At 31.4% G+C, this 27,095-nt stretch overlaps 3 protein-coding genes across 3 annotated transcripts; 1 reads left to right on the top strand and 2 right to left on the bottom strand.

The window, feature by feature from the left end:
- Positions 1-294: 294 nt before the first annotated feature.
- LOC114379037 lies at positions 295-705 on the top strand. Its single transcript, XM_028337594.1, has one exon. The coding sequence runs from the start codon at positions 295-297 to the stop codon at positions 703-705; it is 411 nt and encodes a 136-aa protein (XP_028193395.1).
- A 2,153-nt stretch (positions 706-2,858) lies between these two features.
- LOC114379170 (inactive TPR repeat-containing thioredoxin TTL3-like) lies at positions 2,859-6,467 on the bottom strand. The gene is made up of 7 exons (XM_028337771.1): positions 5,646-6,467; positions 5,187-5,382; positions 4,433-4,617; positions 4,019-4,352; positions 3,715-3,916; positions 3,530-3,636; positions 2,859-3,446 (listed from the first exon to the last, which is right to left on the bottom strand). The coding sequence occupies exons 1-7, from the start codon at positions 6,224-6,226 to the stop codon at positions 3,291-3,293; spliced, it is 1,761 nt and encodes a 586-aa protein (XP_028193572.1). The 5' UTR covers positions 6,227-6,467; the 3' UTR covers positions 2,859-3,290.
- Positions 6,468-17,568: 11,101 nt separating this feature from the next.
- On the bottom strand, positions 17,569-21,506 carry LOC114378092 (ketol-acid reductoisomerase, chloroplastic-like). Its single transcript, XM_028336627.1, has 10 exons — positions 21,153-21,506; positions 20,950-21,042; positions 20,721-20,786; positions 20,459-20,599; positions 19,494-19,721; positions 19,272-19,389; positions 19,057-19,196; positions 18,750-18,917; positions 18,517-18,672; positions 17,569-18,321 (listed from the first exon to the last, which is right to left on the bottom strand). The coding sequence occupies exons 1-10, from the start codon at positions 21,435-21,437 to the stop codon at positions 17,956-17,958; spliced, it is 1,761 nt and encodes a 586-aa protein (XP_028192428.1). The 5' UTR covers positions 21,438-21,506; the 3' UTR covers positions 17,569-17,955.
- Between the last annotated feature and the right edge of the window lie 5,589 nt (positions 21,507-27,095).

Here is a 27,095-nt window from a genome sequence, read left to right as displayed (position 1 = left end):
CACTATTTCTAGAAAACCACACCCATATCCTATAAAATTTACGTTAATTTTCACTACAAGTCTACAACATAACAATACTCTACAAAACAAGTGCATGTTGATAAGCCGGTGAAGAAAAGCAAAACGGACGGTGCATACGAAGAAATTCACTTCGATCTCTACAAAGCACAAACGTTGTCTCATGTAAGCACAATCTATATATACACACACAAACCAAAAGCCTCTCCAACCAACCAAAGACTAATTCCAAAACCAACAAAAAACACATTCTCTACATTTCTTCAACACAACAACATGGCAGAAAAGGAAGGAGGAGTTGTGAAGAAGGGGCACGAGGAAGGCCTAAAACTCGCGGCTTCGCTGCTGCAAGAGTTCGAGCTCCCGGAGGGGCTTCTCCCTCTCGCTGATGTCGTCGAAGTAGGGTACGTGAAGGGCACAGGGTACATGTGGATAGTGCAGAAGAAGAAGGTGGAGCATGAGTTCAAGATGATAAGCAAGTTGGTGAGCTATGACACTGAGATAAAAGGGTATGTTTCTAAGAAGAAGATAAAGAAGCTGAAGGGTGTGAAGGCCAAAGAGCTCATGCTGTGGCCTCCTGTGAGTGAGATCACTGTGGATGACGCTCCAACTGGGAAGATTCACTTCAAGAGTTTTGCTGGTATCACCAAGACTTTCCCTGTTGAGGCATTTGCTGCTGGCCAGTAACATAGTTAACAAATGTTCATCATGAAGATGATACTATTATATATAGATGATTTGCATGGGGTGAAATAAGAAATAATAGCTTTGATTCTCTACTATGTAATGGGATTTAATTCAACGCTATGATGATATCCGGTGTTTTTTGTTTACTTATCTTTTCGAGCTTTATATATGGCAAATAATTGATATGGAAGTTGTGATAAACTTTTGAGTTAACCTATTATTGCTATACCACCACTTTTTTCTTTCATCTCATTTCTACCTATTTGTTTCTATATCTCTTTTCATCTCTGATCACATTTGTAAAATAAAATAAGAAGAATAGGAAAAATATATTTAGAAAAGAAAGGGTAGTTAAGATCAAGTTGGATTTATTAAATTTGAGAATATAAATTCAATATTCAACTTCATAATGATCAGGTTATGTTTTTCTTTCACCCGATTTAACCTTGTTTGATTTTTTATCCATAGAAATAAAAAACATGTATTAGAAGTTTATAAGTTTATGACTATTTAGGCATCCTGCTCAATCTCTGATTCGGTTTAACATGATTACTGGAATTAACCCAGATTTTTATTTTGACAAATTGATCGAGTTGACAGTGTAAACTGGGAGATATGATCATCGTCATTCGCTAATCACTTCAGTGAAGTTTAAATAACAGTCAAATTGTCCAGATGATTTATTAATTTGCATTAATACACTTGAGCAGGCCTAAAGTTGTTACCCTAATGAGGCTTATTGCTTCCTGCACTTCCCAAGTTACTTCTTACACTCTTTTTGGAATGTGCTTTTGACCTTTTGGATTGGTCATTTTGGAAGGAAAAATGGGAGTGCAGGAAGCAATAGCCCCCAGTGAGAGTGACATGGTAACTTGGGCCTTAGGTACTACCAAGTCTACAAGTAAATTGAATTGGAATATAGCTTATATCGGCCGTTTCCCCTGGTGCACTTTTTTTTAATTAAGTATTTAGAAAAAAGAAACTGGCAAAACAAAAAATAACTATTTTTTTAATTAAAGACCAAATGCTTACTTAGTGTTAGATCAAGGCCATAGTAGTATTTTTATTTTTATCTTGTGCAAGTTTTTTGATTTTTTTGTTTTAATAAAGAAGACAGTTCAATTTGAAGCACAGGCAAACATTAGCACGTGTTTGATTTCGATACGTGCGTATACAAGTTACAAAGAATAACTTTTATGTTGGACATGGAATTAATGCAGTATACGTGCGTTTATAATTATTTAATCGGTAACCAAACACACTTTGAATATAGTCGCGTCTCTAACTGAAAATTCAAAGTATTTCTAGTATACATACACTTTTTGACCTTCAATTGTTAATGTAAATAAATGCTCAGATACAGCCTGCATGAACCACCATTCAAAATTCATCAAATTTTGTTGAAACTGCACGTGTAAGCGTTATGCAATGTTAACATTGTGGCATATAAGGGTGTTCAATGCTTAGTTTTGTTCAAATTTAGGATAAAGTAAAATTCAAATAGATCAAATTTAATTGAGTTTTCTTAATTAATTTTCAAGGTAATCTATATCAAACCAATTTAATTAAGATTGAATTGATTTACTTCATGTCATCGTGTTAGGTTAGTAAATAAAATATTCTTTAAAATTTTTATTCTCTCATTATTTATTATATAAAAATAAAATATAATATTTACTTCTGGTTTTATTCTTCAATAATTTTACATAATTAAATCAATTCCAAGCATTAATATTATTTTCAATTAATATTTAACTTTTTACGATTATAATTTTGTATATCTCGTTAATCTCTTTATCTAGAGCATCACATTGTTGAATAGTAAACATAATTAGACATTTAATAATACTAGATAAGTCAATATCAATTAAGAATATAAAGAAATAAAGAAATACTACTATTAAAATCTAAAAGTTGCACCTTTACAAGTTTAAAAAAAGGTTAGCAGGATTTGTTTGATGTGAGGAAAAAAAACATTTGAGAACTAAATAATAATTAATTAGCTTGCTTCATGCTTGAAGTAAAATAAATCAATTAATCTATTCAATTTAATTCAATGAAAATATCAACCCAATGTAATTAACATCCTTAGAGGCAATTTTATATTTTCTTTTAATGAAGGATAAGAGAGAGAGAGAGAGAGAGATAACGAGTAAAGACCTGCCAAAATCGACATGGACAAACTTTTTTCCTATTTTATTTTGTTTGAGGTTATCTAAATCTAATACAATAATATGTTTGGTGTAGCATTTCTACCAAGCCTGGTGCAACAAAATGAAGGATATGGAGGGAAGAAGTACAACACTTTTTGAGCTTGATTATATAGAAGAAAATAAGAACATTAGATGCCGGGCAAAAGATATACACATATGATTTCAAAACGCCATCTAAAATCTATCTCTCAGGTTTTGCTGCCAAAAGCACGGCAAAAAATTGGTATCCATGTGAGTGTATCACAGGGGAAGTTAAAATTCCTAATTTGAACTAAACAGGGCTTGGTGCATCCTTGAAGCACATTCTTCAATATTGCTGTGGTTTTTAGTTGCATGCATGTGAATGCAAATGATGAGTATGAATTCTTGTATCTAGAGACTACTACTTTTTCTTACTGAGTCCTCTAATAATTGATGGGTTGGCCGGATAATGTCATTCACCTTCTCTCCATTTTTGTAAATTTTAAAGGTTGGAACACTTCTTATGCTTTCAGCTTTTGCTATTGCTAGACACTCCTCCACGTCCACCTTCAATTAAATTTTGAAGAAAATTAGACAGATATGACAATTATGTTAGAAAGTACAGGCAAACAAGTCACTTATTTGAGTACCTTGATAAATTTCACCGAGGGATATCTAACACACAATGTATTTATGAATGGAGATAATTCCTCACATAGTTCGTTTGATGCCTCTTTGAAATATACTACCGATACACCTGAAATTTAAAATTTCTGTTTAAAAAAGTATGAATGAAGCAAGAAAAAGGCTGAGTCACACATGTTTAGATAATTACCTGCAGAGGCTAATGCAGCTTTAAATTTATCTAATGCACAGATTTGTTCAACTTCAACTCCAAACTTAGTACCATATACCATTTGTCGAGATTTTTCTAATGCTAGTTGAGCCTGTCGAAGAGACTCGGCAACTTCATTGTCGTTAGGCAGTTCACGTTTTAAGGCCTTGTAATCTTTTACAACTTCTACCCATCTTTCAAGCTGCAACAAGATCATGCATCTTAAAAAACGACAATGAATCAACTCCAGAGAACAAAATAACAATCGACACACACACAACATGCACAGTGAAAGTAGATTCACCTTTGTGTTTGACGCAGCCCTGCGGAAAAGGGCCTTGGTGTAATTTGGTTGAATGTTAAGAGCTTGGCTGCAGTCTTGAACCGATTGTTCCCATAGTCCAAGTTTAGACCAACAAATTGCCCTATTGCAGTATAGAACATAGTTGGAGTTGTCATACTTAAGGCCCTCCCCATAAGCAGAACAAGCTTCAGAAAACTTGTCAGAGCTGAAAAGTTCATTGCCCCTTGAACGAGCTCTTGCAACCATTTTCACAACATTTACAATCCTACCAACTTCAACATTACTGCAATCTAACATGCTAGCCTTTTCTGCAGCCGCAACAGCATTCTCAAACCTGCAACAATCCATTACTTGTTCCTCACTCAAAAGTTTTACTTAGCTTTGGATTTCAAGCCTAAGGTTTTTAGTGTTTACCTCCCCAAGGCCATCTCAACCTGTGCACACACAAAAGGAACATAGGCTTCACCAACCATACCAAAGAACTTGGTCTGAGAGCACTCTGGAGGACAACCTTCCAACTTCGGAACATTTGAGAGACTTGATTCAGCATCTTCAAGTTGATGCAGTTTTAAATAGGCTTCCACCTTGCAAGCTACAATCTGTAAGTAGCAATCCAACAAGTTAGCCCAATACAAATTGTCACAAACCAATTATCCTAAAAGCTTAAACTATCAAGTAAAAACCCGAGGATGATTTTATACTTGATTGTAGAGAATCTAGTCTACCACCATACCACGAACTAAGGACCTCATTAATTCTCCTCACTTTTTGATTTTAAAAACAGTTTCCCAAAATAATTTTACACTACTTACCAATCAATTTACCATCCAAAATCTATTAAGTTCTAAAAATTGTTTCAAAAAAAAAGTATTCTAAAAACCAAAAACCAAAAAAACAAACAAAAGAAATTATTAAAACCTGTTAAATTTCCCCATCAATTCCACACTTTTCTGTCCCTTGCACTACACTCTGCACCAGCCAACAGAGCAACCTTGTTTAGTTGTATTTTGGAAACTAAAAACAGTTATTTGAAAACAGAAACCAATCACACCCTAGCTATCCTAAAACTTTATGCTATTAACCAAAGACACGCTAATAATTTCATATGACATCTCTAGCAAAAACAATGTAGACAATGGTAACATCAGAAATTTCAATTCAAAACTACCTGAGGCGAAAAATCTGCTCCAACAGCAATGGCAGCCTCAGATTCCCTAAGCACCCTCTTCCAGTCACCAACTTTCCGCGCATCAGCGCACCGATTCAAATGCTTCTCCAACAACACCAGCTTCTGCTCCTCAGACTTATCCTCTTGAACCCCAGAGAGACACAGGTGCTGCCGCGAATTCTCAACCTGTCCAAACCTGCACAAAAGTGATATATCACGAGTCACGTTTCTTTGGATACAGAAGCAACTGAAAGTAGCATCAACATTCAACACAGAGTCAAGTTTGCTCCACTAAATCACGTTAACAGGGAAGTACCAATCACGTTGGCCAGAGCCATAATCAAGTTTGACTAGCTCTAAACTCAAGTTTCTTGGTTCCAATTCCAATCTCAACAAAACTAAACTCAAACTCAGATTCAAATGCAAATCCAAATCCAAATTTTTCCATTAATACATTACCTTAGATAAAGAGAAGCAAGTCTCTTGTGCGCTCTGGCATAAGCAAGGTCCAGCTTCACCGCCTCGAGGCACTCCCTCGCGGCCTCGGCGAGCCTCCCGAGCGCCGTAAGCGCCGCCGCGCGGTTGCTTCGGCATGCGGCGTTTCCCGGCGAGATGGCGATGGCGCGATCGTACAATGCCAGCGCCTCCGCAAAGTTCCCGCCTCTATACAACTCATTCCCAGCCCTCTTCAACTCCTCGGGATCGGAGCCGCTGAGCGCGGGCTTCACCGTAGGCGGCAGTGCGCCCACGGGCACCGGAATATTGCCCGAGACGCCTCGCACTATGCTGCCCCGGCCGTAGTTCACGGTGCCGGAGCCCAACACATCAGTCCGGTTCGGCCCGCGCGAGGGCAAGCCCGGTTTGAGGATCTTCCCGGACGGACAAATGTTCCCGCTTGGGAGTAAGGTGGCTCCGCCGGAGTAGATTAACGGAGCTCCGGCGGATACCGACCTCCGGTGTCCAGGCCGGCGAGCGTTGGAACCCGGATCGAGACGCTTCGATTCGGGACTCTGTTGATGTTGCTGCAGAGTATTGGACATTGTTGATTGTAATGTGTTTGTGTTTTGTAAGGTTGTTTTTTTGTCTATGGTTATATAGGAGATTGGAAAACGATGAAGGGAATGCTGGATGCTACGTAAGAAGAATCGAATTTGATTGGAAGAGAGAAGAGAGGTTTTGTTTGATGGAGTGATGTGTGTTTTGTATTGTATTGTTAAGTGAGGAAGTGAATTGTGATACTGTAAATGGTAAGAAGAGAGGGGTTGGAGTTTTTCTCTTTTTATGATCAAAGTTTCCTTCTTTGTCATTATTACTATTATTTTTCTCTCTCTCTCTCTATCCCTTTTTCTTAGACATGATGATGCTGATGTAATGTGTGACATTACTTTACTTTACTTTACAAGTTGAGTAAACCTGCGTTTACCTCCTGAAAATTGTGGGCGTGCTTTTTTTTTTTCTTTTACAATGGGATTTTGTAAAAGTTTTGTTATGACTTTATAAATAGTTTTTTCTTTTATAAAATGACAATAAAAAGTAAAGTGAAAGTATTGAAATCAATATTTTTTTATAAATTAAAGAACTAAAGTAAAGGTTTTATAAAATCAAGAGTTGAAATGATGCCTTTAACTGAGAATTATATTATATTTTTTTACTTATTGCTGGTTGTTATACATAGAAAAATATTGAGATAGTATATTTATTTCTATATGATAAATAAAAAATATAAAAGTATTCTCTTTTTTTTAAAATTAAAAAAAATTAAAATAAGTATTTTTATATAAATGTTTTTTAATAAGTATATAAGATTTACTTCTTAAAATAAACAAAAAATTAATTTTTTAAGTTTAAATAAATCTTATTTTATTAAAAGAAACATGCATTTCAATAAATAAGTTTAAATAAACAATTCAATATCAAGATGAATATGAATACTAAATCTTCGTCAGCCACTTCATTAAATGAAAACAACATTTTATTATATTATGCTTCACACATGCATGGTACTTGTTAACTTGAAAAGTTTGAATACCTTTGAGGCACTCCTCCTCGTTATCAAGTAGCTCCCAGTGTGACATGGATGACTTAACTACGAAATTAAAAGAAAAACTATATAATAAACCCAAGAGTTATGATAATTGCAAAAGGCACAACGTAAGACCACCATATCAGGGATTCAGTCCCCAAATCCACCCAGTGAAATAAGGTAACCAGATCTGTCATAAATAAGGTATATTGTCCCATGCTACAAAGGAAGGTAAAGCAACGAGGTTGATAACCTAATTCTAATATTCATATATATGCATATGAGAACACCCTTTTTGAATTGAGTTTTGGAGTATCTTTTGCACATATTTCGCTTCGCCGTCAGCAAGGAAGGAAGAATGGTGTGACCCTTGTGTGCCGCATGAAGGTACATATATGTTTGTGAAGTTATAAAAATAAAACATAAATTAAAATTCGAATCATATATTCATCCTAAACATAATGTATGTTACTTTCGTGGGCATGATAATATAGTATATAATCGGGATTGGGATATAGCCTTATCTTTTGTTAGTAGGGAATAAGCTAATAGTGGTACTCGTTTTCTTGTTAATTTTTGGTGTGCATTAATCACAACAGTTGTACATTTAGAAAGATTCTTCTCTTTTCCTAACTATCCTTTTTCTTATGGATAACTAAGGGTAAATTCTTTTATTATCTGACAAATAACAAAAACTACTATACATAATCTTAGTAACACATTTTTGAAACATGTAGTAAAATTGGTATTAAAATAAAATTCAAAAAACAAGTTCAACACATGCAAATACATATACTTGAAGGATATTCATGTAAATTGAACATATTATCACTTCCAACATCTAATCTCTATTATTATCATGAGATGGTTGTGAAAACAATTATAATAACACTAATATAATTATCATTATTATTGTCATTGGATGAACTATATTAAGATAGAGTTGAGATCTTTCCCTAACTTCTTTCTAACTTTTTGAAACTTTTACTTTAAATGATATTTTGATATTATGATTTTTTTATTTGTTGGAATATAATTTTAGAGATAATAATATTTAAGTGTCATTTTTTTTACGTTTTGGCAAAATATTTTGCTATTCTTTTATTGTTTTCATTATAACGAAAGTAATATTTTTTAATTAAATGTTTCTTTCCATTTGTATAGCAAAGATATATAGATAATGACATTTCTTTAGATAAATATTTTACTTCCCTTCTTATAGTTTTCATTGTACAGATATTTTTTTAAGACAAAATATTTAAGTATCATTTTTTAATAACCTTTTCTTTTATAATATATTATTTTTATTTTCAAATTGATAATATTATATCATAATTAAAAACAAAAGGAGGAAATTACAATCCACTTTTAACATCGTAATTGGAATATTGATTGTTGATAATCACATAGTGTAATAGAATACACTACGGCGAGTCTTTATTTTCTTTAAAAAAATATTATTTTATAAGAAAATTGTTAAAATAAAAATTAAATGTGTTTAACACTTAGCATATAGGAGAAATAGAAAGATCAGCAAAAGAATATTCTAAGGAGATTTAGAATTATTCTTTTATAAAAATAAAAATCATACCCCAAAATCAGTAAGTTTGGGAGTGGAGACATGCCTCATAAACATCAGCTACCAACCATTGTCTTTTATACATGACAGAATGGCCGTTGAGCTTTGACCTAGCTATTAATAAGTTCATATATCTAAATCTAAATAAAATGAAAGTCATGTTATCATTTATGCTCTAAAGTGGTAAGGGGGATCACTCGCTCCCCAGGGCGCATTTTTGTTGATTTGGGAAGATGTTAGTGCACTTCAGACCAACAATTTTGACAATTCAATCAATATTGTAGTTTCGTTGATTCAGACACGACAGAGTTTGAAGTTATATACTGTACCCTGCTATGCTTAACCACCTAACTTAACAACTCACTTAAATTCGTATGATCATAATTTTACAAGTTATGTGAATAGGGAAACGAAAGTGCTTGCACCACGTTTGGCCCTTAAAGGCTTTTTTGTTTGTTTTTGTTTACCAATGATACATTGACCTAGCATGAATTATAGCGCAAATGTTAGAGGCGCAGTTAAATATACTTTTTCTCATGAGGCAAGGATATTGAATTGTTAATATTATAAAACAAAGTATATAGAGTATTATTAAATGCGATTATATTAATGATTATGAGCAACAAAAATGAAAACTACAAGTTAGAAAATCAAACAAATTGAGCCAACTAATTTAAACAATAAGCAATTTTAATTCATTATATTTGTCGTTGATTTATTGACAAATGTACCAAGTCGTTTAATAGTATTCGATAAATAAGAGTCATCGTTTTCACAAAGACTTGAATAATACTTTAACAAATATTACAAGTTTTTACTATTTAAACTAATAAATAAATAATAATGAATTGAACATAGAATTTAACAATAAAGATAAAACAAAACAAAGTTACAAGTTATGATATTTTTTAGAATTATTGATCAACACACAATAGAATGATATAAAATTCAAATAAAAAAGACTGTCGAGGTTAGATTCCCCGAACCATACTCTTTTTACACTAAAACATAATACTTAACTTGTAATCCAATGCTAATATCTGTCATAGTTCAAAAATGGTATTTTAATCCTTAATTCCTTAGGTGAAAAGATCTAAGTTTTTTTTATTAAATGCCAATCCCTTGCACATTTAACAAAGATATTTGCTTTAAGTTCAATGACCTAAAGATAACCATTATCCATCATCTTATTGCTAGCTCTTAGGTTCAATGGGCATTTTACCACAGTTAAAGATAAAGAAAGTATTTTTCAATAATAATCTCATCCAAGAATCAAGTTATGAGTGGTGAATCCATAACAAGCATGAAACATAGAAGTAAGAAACTAACATTGAAGAACAAGATGAATATATATAACACTATTTCAAAAGAAATACATGAGAGTATAAGGTTCGAATACAATCTAACCCCAAGAACGGAAGATTTAGCCACTCATCTCCATGAATAGCATCCAAAAGCAAGAAGATGAAAGAACAATGGAAGAAGAGAGTTGGAGAAGAACTTTAATTAAAGAGGTGTTTTTATAAAGTGAGGAACATCTATCAAAATAAGCAAGAAGTCTAAAAAATCTGCACTTAAATGAATATATGCTAAAGCCAAATATTTTGTGCTTAAATAGATATTACAACTATACAATTTTGTACTTTTGTCTAAATTTAGCTTAAGTCGAAAGTTATTTTTTCTCTATAGCTTTTTTACATCTTCTCCAAAAGAAAGAAACTTCAATTTAGTCCCTCCAATTCTAGTTTAAGCACATTTGAGCTAAAATTTTAACTTCAAGTTTTCACTAAACCACCTTGTTCCAGTGATCCAATCCATTTCAAATTTCTACAAAATAATCCATCAATAAACATATGTAATCTTTAATATTACAAGTTAAAAAGAACAACTATAAATTAAAAATTTACATAAAAAAGACATAAACAAAATCTTAAATAAAATAAAAAATGAAATAATTGTCTAAATCCACATATTTTCATAAGTATTTTTGATAATTATCATTTGTATTTATTATAACAAACTTTTATATCAAGTAATTATGTTTTTTTAAACGAAAAGTTTTTTTTTTCTCAAAGGCGATTCTCCTTAATTTTATAGGACTAGTAAGTACAAATTTATTCTATTAGTGTGTTTGTTTCCATCAACATTTTGAGAAGAAATTGAAGTATTACTTATACTATGAGATACATCAAAATTTATATTGACATAATTTGAACAAAAAATAAACATAGCTTAAATCATTATAAATGGTATTTTTTAATATTTAACATAATTATATATTTAGAATCCATATTTAAAATTATTTATTTAGCTAGAATAATATGGTATCAATTTATTGTTTTGTAAACAATAACACATGATTAGATAGTAACATTTACTTCATAGTGAAAAAGTGATGGTGAATACAATTAAAACTCATTCTGATCAATCAATAAGGGAAATAAAGAGATAGATTGGTAGAGAATGAAAGTGCATACATAAATGAAGTTAATTGAAGGAAGGGTGTGGTGGTGTGGGTGAAGCTGAGACAGTGTGGCAGCTGGGCCCAATAAAGCAAAGGGATGTGGGCCCCACACAGCATTTTTTTATTATCCACTTCTTTGAGTTGAGTTTGGAGTCTCGTGCCAAGCATATTCCGGCTACATTTTCTGACATTCTGTTTAGACTTTAGAGATATTTAATATTAAAGCAAAGTTCAATACAGTAGAATTAGTTTAATCAGTGAGCATCTAACTTATATTTAATTTATATAAATTTTATTTTCGTTCACGATATAAAAATCTTATTAATAGATTATTTATAAATATTTATGTAAAAATTTATTAAATCTTGAGATTTGTATTAACCTAAGCATCTAAGATTTAATTTATCTAAAAATTTTATTAAAAAAAATCAATAAGAATGGAATGGGATATATACATTTATTTATATTAAATTAAATTTAGATGTTTTAATTTTTTTTTAATTTGACTTTTATAAATAACCATACACCCTTCACATTTTTAATAGATGACCATATATAGATCAAGAAGAAAATTAATTGGATACAACTCACGGTTCCTCCTTTGATTTGAACAAAGATAATAATAGTCTAATAGAGATAGATCAAGTGGTCTTAAATTATTTTAATTTAATTAGAAGTCTCTAATTCAAATCTTTAAATGTGTAATATGCATTAAATATTTGGATATATTAAAAATTTTATTGTATATAATAATTCTATTGATTTCAAATATAATTATTTATAATGAAAAATGTACGTGATTTTTAAAAAATAATATTAAACCCTAATCATGATCATTTTGTATCTTGTGAGATAGTACAATTAGTCTAAAACATCATAAAAAGCTAAACTTAACCCCACTACGAAACTGTCCACGTGAGTACATACCTGAACACCCACCACGCATATGTTGTCACCAAATTTTGAAATGAAAACCTACGACTACAAGTGAATAAATGAACCAAAGTTTATTGAGCACAATTGTATAAACACTGCTAGTTTGATCAAGAGAGAAAATAACATTTCTCTTCAACAAAATTTGTTTAGTGGGCACTGTATCCAAAATTCACTTTATCAGACAATGACAACTACTTTTGAAGGAAGAAAAGAATTCCAAAACTTCATAAATCTCCAACAATTTGATTCGACTGTGTACGTAGTAAAGCTTTGCAAAGCAAGAATTATAACCTAAATTACATAAAGTTGATGTTTGAATTGAAGTTAAAAATATTATGTATGCATTTAAAGTGGATGAGCAAGACTTCAAGCTTTTTTCCTTATAACTTTTCGTATATATATTCATATATATTTAAGATATAATTAGTGTAAAATTAATTTTGTATCTTATTATTATATATAATAAAGGTTAATGTTAATTAATATAAAATTATGTAAAATTAACTGTGTTTGTTATTATTATGATAACAATTAAAATTATTATCAATTAATATAAAAATTAGTTTCAATTTTACTTGTAAAAATAGTAAATTTTTTTAAAAATGATTAGACATTTAAACAATTATGAAGAAAGAAAAAAAAATTCAACTCTCCCCTTTATAAGGATTCTGCATCTGTTCATGTGCATGTTTCAATACAAACCCGACGAATAAAAATAAAACAAAAACAAATAATAATTCTTATTCTTTGATAAAATTACTTTTTCCTCAAAAAATTTAATATTTAGATTATGCGTTCATAAATTCAGTAAATAGTAATTATAGCTTTTTAGCAAACAAAAAAAGCACTTCCTTTAACTCACGTGTCACTTCTAAGAATCTCTGCCAAAATCCAAGATCAGCAACCTTTGCATCCTAATTATTTTCTAAAATGCAAAACATTTTATTGATTTTTTTTTATTAATTTTCTCATTTCTAATTTCTAATCCCAACATATCATTCTAATTAAAATGAATCATTTTTCAATCAGTATGTAGTTATTCATACTAGATTTAAATCATCCAATACGAACCTCATTACACTCTCAATAATACATTATAATTCTTTCTGCCAAATAGATGAATGTTTAGCTACTTTATAACACCACACCTATTAGGTCATTTAGCATCTAAAGTTCAACTTTGAGTCTCCTCCAAAACCATTTCCACAACAGGTTAAAATTATTAAACTGTTGCAACTTTTCTACTCCCAAAATTCAACAATTTCTGGCCTTCACGTGACAACCCCGACTCTAGCTATTTTATTTGTTTCATGACTTACGATGCGCCCCCACAAGAAAGAGTGTTGCAGGCTTATAATTAAGAATCTTCACAACCTTATTTGAAGCCTTAAAAAAATATATATAAAAGAAACCGAAGAATTAACTAAAGTATATAGGGTCTGTTTGGATACAAGTTATAAGTATTTTGACATCTTTTTCTATTAGAAATATAGATCATTTTTCAGTAGATAAACTCTTAAAAGCACTTCTAACCTTAAATCCAAAAAAACTCACAGTACAATTCTTCCTAGCTATAAGAGAAGCATGTTTAATTTCTGTTAAGAGAGTTTGCATATGACCTTTTCAATGATTGGCATCCGGTCTCTACCTTCCCCAGATTAACCTTAATAAGGTGCAGACTCAGGTACTTAAAATTAAGGAACACTGCCAACTTTACTTAACGACAGATGCATATGAATATAAGGATATATCACGTTAGCAATTATTTTAAGCTAGTAGCATATGTGACATAGCTATATGTATGTCACGTTATTACTTATGATGATAAATACCATGTTAAAAAAAAACGATACAATTTTAAAAAAAATGAGAATTCAAATTTAAATAAAATTATATTTATAAGAATGAAAAATGTATTTTACCTAAAAATTATTTAATCAAACAATAATCAGTATGAATGGTTGCTCTAATTCCAACCGTGAAGGACACGATATGCAAATAGTCATCATCTTGCGATATTATATAGATTTTTTTTTTTTTTGGATTGCTAAGACTGTGTAGAGGAAACTTCATCACAATCTTGGGAGTTAGAGGAACATGGATAAATTTTCTCCTCAAGAGAATGTTTTTCGTAGGAATCGAGACAAAGACCTCCTTAGTATACTCTCAAATCTTGCGAAGCTAGCACGCTTTTATTAGGTCAAATCCCTTTGGGTTGACATTATATAGATTAGTAAAAGGTAAATGTAATCACTCACTAAAAAACGGTGATTTTTAAAAAAATAATTTTATTAGCTGTATTTATATCTAATTAAAATTGAATAATTATTTTTTTAATTATTACTAACTATATTTCACTATGTATTTAGTATATTGTAGGTGTTATTAGCAAAATTGATATTTAATATTTATATATAGAATTGTGAGGTTTTGAATCATTTAAGTTTCTGATGAATTAGCTCAATTTAACGAAAAATATATCTTAGGAATTTTCGGTCGAAAAAAGACAGGTAGCTAGGTCAAGTTAAGAAAGTCCTAACTGCAATACAAAAACGATTAAGAAAAAAAAAAAGGACCCACCTAAATTTCGTAAAGTAGAATAACCTAAATGTAGACCTTAATTATTTATAACCTAAATGTAGGTCTTAATTATAATTTATAGTAATTGTACAATATATAAGTCCAGTGTAAGAATCTAACTTTGTGGCAGTAATATGTTTGGTTAACCGAGGGAACATCAGCGGCAAGAGCGAGCTTTTATATTAATTAATCATGGTATTTACCGATTCAAACATTGAATATTTGACACAAAAAGGTATAATTCACTAATTTTATGCTTGCAACTTGAACAAGTTTGTCTATTCCATTCTCGAGCCTTTGATTTTGGAATGCGATGGTCGTGCATGCATGTCGTTTTCATTTCCATTGCCGAATTCTCGAACTAATTAAAGCTTTAAAAAGTAAATAACCTATGCAGTCCAAACTAACTACTAGCTGGTTCATTAATAATTTTCATTTTTATTGTCAATTCGCAGACAAAGCAAATACAGCTGGATTTATTAATTCAATATATGAGACTTTTTTAGTTTCTGCGTTGAAATTTGAATAAATCAACATCTTGATATGAGCCATATATATAGTGACTTTAAATAATACAATATATAAAAGAAAACTTTGGCAAATACATAAAAGAAAAGCTGAGAATTAATTTGTGATCTCTATGGCGTTGACCTATATAAATGAGTTTGAAAAGAAATTAATTCCTATATGAACGCAGGCCAACAGTGGTATATATTTGTTTGTTCAATCTAAAGTTGAAAGTCAAGATCTGCATTCGGCGCTAGGTGCAACTTTTTCAGGCTAATATTTTTAACAGCAATACATAAATTTTAATGATTATACACTGAGATTGTATACAACTTTATATAGTTATCGTTATTTAATTGTAAATGATTATTTATATGATTTTTAAGATTATATATACATGATAAAATTTTGTGATCGAATGATTTTACATATTGTTAATCAGCATAGCACTTTCTTCTCTTAAAAAAAGTATTTTTAATTATTTAATTTTGCAATTTTTTGTTACTGAAACAAAATAGTTATCATAAAATCATGTTTGAAATAGCATTTTTAATATACAGTAATTTTTTTAACATAAGCTTCGTTAACCTCTATTATACTAGAATTTAAAGTAAGCATAAAATTTTCGGATAAATTTCCCTATTAGTAATTATAAGAGAGAGAAATTAACAAGGTAATTAAAATGAAATAATTTTTTCTCATAAGCAATTTTTTTTTACATTTTAGGGATAATTCTTTTTAAAAAAAAATCAGATGAATATATAAATTGTATTTTAAAACAAATAAAGAAGTTGTATTTTAAAATATGATTTTTTATTTTTATTTTTTAAAAAATAAAAATATTATTTTTAAGAAGTTAGAACATGACTTTATTTTATTTTATTTTATAAAAAAATATTTTTTTATTCATAAAAATCAAAGATAATATAAATATCAAAAGAATTTATAAATTATTCAAACACCCTACTTAATTAATTAGGATCTTATGAAAAAAAAAATCTTCTTTAAAAGCACCGGTTGCGTTTTGAAATTTGATCTTATATATCTTATTTTGAGATCATTTATAATGTATAATTATAGTTGCCCTTTAAAATATGACTTACTCATATTTTGTATTTTTTTTGAAAAAAAAATCTACTTATTTTCGCAATTTTTTTTAAAATACTATCCTTGAAATGTAAAAAAAAAATATTAAAATCAATTTATACGCTTTAACATTTATAGAAGTTCTCGCATATAATTTCTATAAAAGTCGAAGTACATAAACCAATATTAATGTACGATAAAATTAATTCATTTTATCTATTTTTCCTATTGTAAATTTATATTATGACCTGTTATACACTCTTTATTGACTAAAATTTATCAAAAATCACCCAATTTTATAAATCCCATATGCACTACTAATGATTCTCGATTTCATAATTTTTAATAGATTTTAAGCAGTAAAAAAAATATATGATGACAATTGTGTTAAAATAAATAATATATCGCCACCACTCCTTCCCTTTCCTACCAAACAACGTAAAAATCATTCTACTTGGTACTGTTTTTTCTTTCTTGTAATTTTCAATCAAGCTTAATTCCATCACTTAATTTCCTATAATTTTCAATCATTTGCAACACGATCTTTAAACATTTGAACCTTTACCGTAAATAGCGCATACATACCAATGTTGTCAAAAACGCCAGTAAACTCGTTGAGTCGTACGAGTTACAAGTTTCTGAGCCTTTGTCGAGCTTAATCGGACCAAAGAATGGTAATGAAATGTGAGTTTACTCTCCAGAACGAAAGAACATTAACCGTTTTTGGCAACTGCTATTTACACTTCTCTTTAATGCTAATGCACTCCCCTCCTCACCTTTTTGTCCCCAATCTACCCCACGTTTAACGCTAATGAAAAAGGATAGTGTATTGGAGTATTAGTATAAAGGGGGAGTGTATGTATCATCTACCTTATTTTTTATGTATGCATATGTCTTGAAATACAATTTCTGTTATATGTATATAACTCTTACGAGTCATTATGATCACGTTCTTTTATATGTATGTCACGCCCTTTTATACTACACAAAAAAAGAACATATTATGATCACAATATGTGAACTGAGGCTATAATAAAATGTAATTATATTGAAAAAAGTGTGATTAGATTATGCAAACAAGTAAAAGCAGGTTAATACACAGGGTCAAGGATTCCAAATAAAAATTTCACCTTCCTCATATGTATGGATTCAAACTCCTCTAAAACAATCCAAGATCTTATAAAGTAAAAAAAATTCAAAGAAAATTATAGGAATACTCAACGCATTAACATTTTCTTCACTATATGCATGTTCAATTCGACCGTCTATGACCAGATCGAGTTACCGTGATCACTAAGATGGTTCCGGGGCTAAAACTGACGGAAGGCTTGCAAGGAACTGTTAGAAACGTGAAATTAAGATCGTAAAATCCTTAATCCTTCTCAGCCTCTAATGGTAAGTACTAGCGTGACTCATTTAAATAGGACACCAAGTAACGTTCCTCAGTGGCAGAACACAGGCGGGTACAAACTGTAAAATGACAATACAACTTACACACTAGCATCCAATCATGAAAACCCAAACTAACAAGATAACTGCAGTTCTGAGAAATCTGAAAAAGATTCGAAGTGAAAGCCATAATTGCTTTTAAGTTCTAATTGCTAGAACGCAACTCCGGACGAACAAAGTCTGCATCTGGTGGCACAGAAATGTCTACTGTGGGTCTCAGTTCAGCGCAAACTTTAATGGCTCCGTGCACTGGGTCTGACAGGAAGTTGCTGATTAAGTCCCTGTTAACAGGAGTTCCATTGTCCACAGCCACCATGGCCTGCTGGGTTAGGATGTAGTCAAATCGTGGAGCCCATTTCCTCGAACCCAACCTAGCTGTGGTCGAACAGTTATCAACCATGAAAGAAACACCACGAGCATGCATGAAAGGATTCAAAGAGTCAACTGCCTCGATGACACTCTCATTAATGATTTCCGAGTAGGAATGCCCTTTCTTCCTCAGGATCTCAATCTGCAAATTTAGTAATCACAGTTAAAATTACCAAGTTATTTATGCTTTACGTATCTACAGCAGGAAAAAAATATATCCTTTGTCAATGATAGTTAACTAGTCAGTCACAAATTCAAAAGCAAACAAAGACAGATGACCAGGAAGGTAATTATGTGCATCCATTCTCAAAATGCTAGCAAGAGAAACTTCCAATACCTGGGCCATCATCAATGCCACAAAGACACCAGCAGTGAAAGGATATAATGGGCCTTGATCACCGGCTGCTCTTGTAGATCGGACACGCTCACCAACCTTCCACATGCGGGTTTGATCAATGTTACCCATGGGAAAAGCAGGTAGACCCTCTTTCTCCTGTAAAATATATGTATAATTTAAGGTCTGTAGCGCAAAGGCTGACTACTTTAAAAGGAAAATGAATATGCCCTTACATAAAAGCGACGCCCAGCCAGAACAACACTGCGAATCTCACTACCACTGGCTACATCCTCATAGCACTCATACAGAATTTCCATGCAAGGATAATAAGAAGCACTATAAGCCTTCTCAAATTCCCTTTTCTCATCTTCAGATAAAGCATTGTATACAGCTAGCATGCCCTATCCAAACCAATAAGTGCAAAAGGCTAGTCACAACTCACAAAATTCCCTGTACCAGCACACTATCCAGGGTTTTGGGGAAGGGATGGGGGAGTCCAACAGACAAAAATTTAATGCTAGACGAGTATGAAAATACAACCTTAGTTGAGATGGTTTTAGATATAATCCCTGTTATAGACTCAACAGTATTCTTATAGGCCAGATCTTCGTTCATTCCATTATCAGTGTATCTCCTAAACAAGGATTCCACAACTCCATGAACAGCACCAAGTAAAATTCCTATAAACCACCAAAGCTGTAGTTATGACCTAAGTCTTTAAGGAAATCAAACAAAACATTGCAGAAAGTTTTCACCTCTCTCCCCAAAGATATCACTCCTGTACTCCTGCTCTAATGTAGTGGCAAAAGTGAATGGAGAACCAAGGGCAACGGACCATCCCAAAGCAACATCAGTAGCCCTGCCATCTACATCCTGCATGCAAAAATAGTTACTCAAATAAAATAAATTAACCAATCAGCGCAGGAGCAGAAGACCCACAGAAAGTGAAGAGAGACTGAGGCATAGCAAATAATTACCTGGTGGACTGCAAAACTTGCATTAATTCCAGCACCATTTATCTCTTTGCCTTGGACATAGAGCCTCCTTACAGATGGACCCATTCCCTTTGGGCACACAGCAATTACACTAATGTTCTTAGGAAAGTCAAGTCCCAATGACTGTAAATGCCCAAGAAGAAAACCATGGGAAAGCCCAAGTATGCTGTTTGGCTTCATGTGAGACAATATCTTCTCATAGTTATCAGCCTGCAAGATGAATAAAAATATTAAAACATTCTGGATTGGAAGCAAATATGCAAAAAAAACAGAAATAAAGTGTTATTGCAAAAGCTAAAAAGGCACCACAATGCCAACAAATATTTACAAGGTTTCAGAAAACGATTAATATTACTTTCATAGAAAACTAATGAGATTTGGGACACTTCTTAGCTTGCACTTGTTACAAGTATATCAGAATAAATATTTCTCAGAGAAAATGTTGTATAAGTTGATGGTGTTTGTTAATTAAAGACACTAACAAAATCAAACTGAAATTAAATAAATTTTTTATTTTAAAAATATAACTGGAGCAAATAAAGAATTATCTGATGGTGATGGCAAGCTGTAAGTTGATGGTGATCAGGTAAGTAGAAGAATAGCTAATGCCAACTGGGTTTAGAAATCATGGTGGATTGAGGTGTTGGCAGCTGCTTTGCCAGCACAGTTGTGACTAAGTTGATGAAAACATCTAAACACTTTCAGTTCCATAAGAAGACGAGTCTGATTTCTGATTATTAACATTGCTGAAATTAACCCAACAACTTTCTAACTAAGAATTGTTACTAATAATGATAATGATAGTGACAAGACCTTATTGTTATCATCACACAGTTTGAGACAACATTGTAAATTAATTATCAGAGTATCAGACAGTTTCAGAAACATAAAAACAACAAGAGATGAATCAGAATACAAATATTACAGCATTGAGTAATTGAACTAACCTGCGCGGAATCAGAAATTAACAGCATCACAAGATCACTGCCCGAGACAGTTTCCCATATGTCACCTAGAGTCCCATTCTCCTCAGAAAACCCAGCTGCCCGAGCTTCGGCAAAGGAACGAGAACCTTTCCTGAGTCCAATCTGTGTTTTTTAAGACAAACAACACATTTAAACCACAATCGTTAATCAACAGTTAAAGCAAGCACTAGGCTACTAAAATAGAAACTGAACCAACTAAAAAAACTGAAAACCAGATTCACACCTTGACCACAATATCAGACTTTGCTTCAGCAAGAGAGTCCCGTAGATTCTGAGCCTGAGCAGGTCCCTGGTAAACAAAGTCCCATGTTAACATTAACCATATCAATGCTAGGAAAGTAAATACATAATACTCTTTACTAAAATACTAATTTTAGAATAAACACATAGCAAATAAAAACATGTTGAGCATTCAGAGAAATGATCCAATATGAAATAGAATAATTAATCACCTGAGATCCCCAACCGATAACACCAATCTGCTTGATACCCTTGAAAGCATCGGGCAACAAGTGAAACAAATCCCTGCCTCCTTTTACGATGTACTGCAACGAATTAACACAAACAACAAATAAAAAAAAATTAACATTCACGAATCTGGAAATGGAAGAAAGCTTCGATAGAGAATAGAGAGCATATCGAAGCGTTTAAAAACCTCATCGTGTCCAGCGAGGTTAATCTTCTCCTTCTTGAAAACCTTCGTGTCGAAATCGAGCAGTGCGGGGGCCTTGACCGCCGGCGCCGACACCATCCGCGCGCCGAGGGCGGAGCCGGCGGCGGCGGCGCATCGGTGAAGCTTTAGGGATTTGAAACCGAGCTTGGAAGACGACGATTGAAGGGCGAGGTTGGTGGCGGAGAATGTTCTGGTGGAAGCAGGTTTGGCTAGGGTATCGGACGAGGCGGCGATTGCGGAAGAATACGACGTCGTAGCAGCCGCCATTTTGGGAGTAGAGTGTGAAGTGAAGCTGTTTGCGGTGCAAAAGAGAGTTCAGAGGAATCAGTGTGGTTCTATGTTGCAGGGTTTTATAGTGTGGGAATTCAGTGAGCTGTGCTAACGTGCGCCGCTACGGTGTCGGTAAGTACTATCATCCACTTGGGTTGTGGATAACCCGTTACCCCGGTGGATATATTAATATTTGACAAAAAATTGAATTAAAAAACGGAAATTAAATTATTATTTCTAAACCCTCGTGTCTGCAAGCGCAACTGCAAGCGTGCAAATGGTAGGAGAGTGAGTAACGCCTGATAACGATTTTTTTTTTTCTTCTCGATAAAGTTGAGTAAAAGTTTAGTTATTACATATGAAATTCTATTGTATTTTTTTAGGGTTTATATTGTATTTATTGAATATTAATTCACAGCCCGGTAACCTACAAGTACAAGGCGCATTCAATAAAGTTGTTGCTACTTTTGTCTTATTTTACGTCTTTCTCTCCAATTTATCTTTATTAGTATTGTTATATTGTTGCTTTGAGTACTATAATCAATATACTAATGAACACCATTACATAAAGAAAAAACATTATTTAAGAGATTAAATATTTGTAATACTATGCTTGGGTGATATTATAAAGCTTGCATTAAGAATAAATAAAATTACTTTAAAAGTTGTTTTATAGATTTGGTTTTGTCAAGTGGAGAACGTAACTTTTCCAAGAATTCATTTTTTTATGGATTTTGTATCATTTTCTGCATAAAAATTTGTAGAGATTTTGATAGGTCTAGATTAATCTGATAATTCAAATCATACCAATTAAATTTATTTGAATTTTTTTTATTCATATCAGATTCGAATTAATTTAATTGAAAATCGATGTTGATTGATTTTAATTATTATATATAGATAGAATTTTTATGATTTAATCCATTAATCATGTGTTATTTTTTATAATTTGTTATTATTTAGTTGGTTCTAAGTCAATAATAACATTCATATATATTGCTTACATTATAATGTAAGTTATGGCATTATTATTTGTCAAAATTGGAATAAAATTATGTTATTTTTAATTCTTTTCAAAACTTTCTTTTAAAAAAAAGTTTGATCAGATATCCAATCTCAAACTGAATCAACTTATTAATTATTGGATTAATTTGGTTTGGGTTAGACAAAAAAAATTTTAAAATCTAAATATCAATTGATTTTGATTTTGATTTTATTTTTCCTTAAATCCGAAGCAAATCTATCCATGAAGACCCCTAAATTTTGGTGTATACACTTTTACATTTTACACTTTGTATATGCAATTCAAAATTGAATTGCAGGGGTGCAGTTGTGATAAGAAGGCACATATATTTTTAGGAAAAAAAAATGCTTTTATTTAATGTAAAATGAAATATTTTAAATGGTCAAGATTCGTGTAATTGAAAAGTTATTTGAATATTATCCAGATCTTATACTCCCCCACTTCATCGGAGCAAAACTATACTCACTATCAGATGACATAAAGCTCAAAAGGAGGATGAAAGGGAGTAAAGGGGAATAACTAGTATCAATCTATGGGTTTGTTTGTTTTTTTTTTCTTTTTTTATAAAACAAAAGATCTTTGTAAATTATTTGTAAAAAAAACGTGTTGTCAGTTTAGGATAATTTTTGCCATAGAACCCCTTAATTGTTATTTTTTTTTGTTATTATTTGTTGTCATGTATGTTGTGCTTCTACAAGACACTCAACACATCAATAATTTCTTTAAAAAATTGTTGGTCTAATTGAAAATGGTGATTGGTGACAGATTCACCATGTATATATATATGGCACAATAAAGGAGTTGTGCCATTTGTAAAGATGCAACACAAAATATTTAAAAAAAAAAGGTTATTGAGCAAATTATAAAGAGAGGTGAGTAAGTTTTGAGAAGGATTTCTATGCCCTCATATCTCACACAGGACAAAAGCAAACAAAGATGACTAATTAAGTTGTCGTGTGTTCAATCCTATGATGATGATTTATATTGTAGCGAATCAAATTTGGTATATCCAGATGGAAAAAATAGTCTGGAAGGTTTGGTGAGAATCTGCACCAAATTCTAAGAACATTACAACAATCTCTGATTGCACGTGGGGAATATGGCATTTTGAGCAATGATTCTTTGGCCTTTGGGCTAATAAACTCTTGTAGGCAGCTCATGTTGGAGAATCTTCTATATAAAGACTCTTTTGCGATGATGGAGATCACTTTTCCACAACCTTATGGTGGAGCAATGACTCTATATATACTACAACAAAATTTGCATGTACTAATTTTCCCACTTCAAGTGTATTTCGTTAGCCATTCTATTAGTAGTTTATAAGTTATTTTGAGTAGCTTATAAGTTAGTTTGGTCAAAATTATTTTCTACAAAGTAGCTAAAATTGTGAAATTTCAACTGTCCCAAACATGTCCATTGATTATTAGAATTAGGTGAAGAGAAAGATAAAATCTTCATAAAAATGATAGTATCTTATTATTTTGTGCTAAGTGTACGAAGTGATATTTGCGAAGGAATTATTAGAGATTCATCGATCACTATCCTCCTTTTAAGATTGATATTCAATAGGAAGAATAATGGCACTCAAAATCATATTTCGTTACTTTCCTACGTCTATGCTGCTTAATGCATAGCTAGATAATTAGCTACTAATCCTTATCCCAAGCTTTTCTTATTGGGCTACTTGTGGAAAAGTGACCATGGATTCTGTGTCTCAACAGTAACGGAACTGATATTCGCACTCCCTCGTTTGGAAAATTTTAAATGGAAGTTCAGAAGTTAAGAGGTATTTTGGTCTTTTAGGAAACAAAAAATAAATGGGGAGTGGGAAGAGGAAAAAGGGAAGGGGTACAATTTCCGCTTCAAAATTATTACATGTTGCCCCAGCAATTGGCACTGGGTATTGGCCTATTACCCACATCTAAGATTTAGGCTTTTAGCTGCTTGTGGACCAAATATCATTGCAGAAAAAAATAAACCCAAATATCCAGACACAACTGACACAATAAAATGGAAAGGAAAAAATGGAACTCAATTTTTTTCTTTTTTCTTTTATATATATTTTTGTTCAAAATATTTCTAAATTTCTATGAAAGTTAGCAACACAGCGGGCAAACGGTACGGAATAACTTCAGGTTCATTATTTTTTTTTTTTACTTTATAGGTTCATTATTTCAACTATTAAGTACATGTTTGATTTATAGTTAAAATTATTGTGACACGTATTTCAATATAAATCTAGCAAATAAAAAAAAAGTAAAGATCTTGATCCTTTACCAAAAGTATTTTTGCCTCAAATAGTTTTTCACCAAATTTCCAAACATGCTCTAAGTATTACTAAAAAGATTGTTTTGAATATTAGGTATTGGAAGGTAGCTGATTTTTCTATTTTTTTTTTAGATGAACACAGCTGATTTGGATCACTTTACTAAACAGGGTACTCAAACTAGAAAAATGTTGTCAATGAATTTATTTTTTTCTTCCCTTACACTCTTCCTTGTTCAAATCCATGGAATAGAATCTCATCAAATCAGTGTAACTCACATGAATTTCCTTTAATAAAAAATAATTACTAAAAAAGAGTCTAACAGAATATGTAATTAACACTCTCTCGAGATTCTTATAATTTCTTATATTTTATTACAAAGAAACATATTTTTATAAAAGTTAAAATTATATAGTTTTTAATTCTAATAACTATTCATCAATATTCAACACTTCCACTATAGTTGCAGGTGGGGGATTATATAGTGACTTAAGATCAGTTCTTAGACCTTGTGTCTTTTTAGACAAACTTGAGTCGACATTTACGATCAACATCTCCTTTTGGCTTCTTGCAGATGATTCCTATCCCAAAGACATTTATTCTTCAAGTGGTTGTTGTTGCTGGAACTTGCTCTCCAATTAAAGTTTCTAGGGAATATATCTTGCAACCTACTTTGTTTTTTTCACATGTATCGTTATGATAAATCTGAAAATCTTCAGAGTGTTGTATTTGTTGAGCCTTTAATATTGATCTTTGAAACATCATCTATTGTGCTTTTCATAATGTTTTGTTACATGTCATGTAACAAAACAAGGACAATGTGACAACATATGAACTAGATGATGCGATAAGGTATTGAATTTGAATCGAATCAAATCAAGCCTCCCTATAGAAGTATCCTGTTTACATCAAAAGGGCTTCCACTTAGGATGTTATTAACATTATAAAGAAATAGCACTGAACTGATCGAGACTAAGTACAACTTACTGCAAAATGTCTTAAACATTTATACTTAACAATTCGCTATTAATAATTTTGACTAGATATTACTTGCTTAAGTGAAATTATTCTTAACTTGTCTGCAAGCTTGCATAACCTTAATTTTTTTGGTGACAAACTGACAACACTGGCTTATTATATGATTAGTAAAATAGTTGATTTGAATGTCAGGTTTGTGAGTTATATGTGAAAGATGTATTATTGATTTAATTATTCATTTAGTTCTTATAGTTTCTAAATTTATTCCTTTTAGTCCCCATAAATAATAATTAGAATTTTTAGTCCTTAAAATTTACATTTTAATTCCTAAAAAGTCTATGTCATTAAAATTTTTTAACTCATTAGTTAAAAAATTTAACAAAAAATATATTTTGAGAATTAAAATGTAAACTCTAGGAACTAAAAAATTCATTTATTAATCATTGGGACTAAAAGGAATAAGTTTAAAAATTGTAGAAACTAAATGGATAACTAAACCTATATTATTTATGCTTTTAAAGTATAGTTGTGGTGAGCCAAAAAATCTTTACATTGCATATAATTACGGGAAAATGTGATTAACATAGTCACGATGTGTTGTGCAGAGTAAAAAAAAATGGTTAAACGTCAGATCTAAAACTTCTTATCACCGTTGGGACCTAACGTTTCTGATTTATGTTGGTGCTGGGTCATGGTATGGCTATGAGATGGTGCGATGGTGTTGTTTGGTGGATGGGTGTTGCACATTTGATTTGTTTGTTGATGATGATTGTAGTGCTGAAAGGGATTGTAAATCTGAATAGATGATGATTGCATTGTTTATGTTGTAAGGTTAGAAAAATAGGTGATTAAATGCATTTTAAAAAGATAGTGATGGTTTTAGCCACCACTATTTTAAATTAATTATTTTAAAATTTAAAGTTAACGACACACTTATAGGAATTAGAAGAAATAATCAAAATGAAACATGTGAAAACATAAATAATTAAAATGAAACTTTTAAAAACATAAATGACAAAAATGAAACTTTTAAAATTTAACGTACCGAAATGAGACTTGAAAATATTAAGAATCAAAATAAAACTTTCGAAAACACAAATAATCAAAATAAAACTTTTAAAACTTACTTATTTATGATAAAAAAATAATTTTAATAATTGAATTTTTCACTCTTGATTTTAATCAACTACAAACAACTTATTTTATTTAGTGAGACATAATTGTAATTATGAGTTCTTTTTTCTTAAACTAATAGTTGATATGACTTTCAACTAAAGAAAATATGACATTAATTGAACAAACATAAATTCTTAACAAAATCATGTATTATTGTATTACTATCGAAAATGCTCATTTTGATGATTATAATTTGTTATAGAGATGATTT

The sequence above is a fragment of the Glycine soja genome, chromosome 12 (assembly GCF_004193775.1).
Source record: "Glycine soja cultivar W05 chromosome 12, ASM419377v2, whole genome shotgun sequence".
NCBI classification, from domain to species: domain Eukaryota; kingdom Viridiplantae; phylum Streptophyta; class Magnoliopsida; order Fabales; family Fabaceae; genus Glycine; species Glycine soja.
This window is presented reverse-complemented; position numbering and strand designations above follow the sequence as displayed.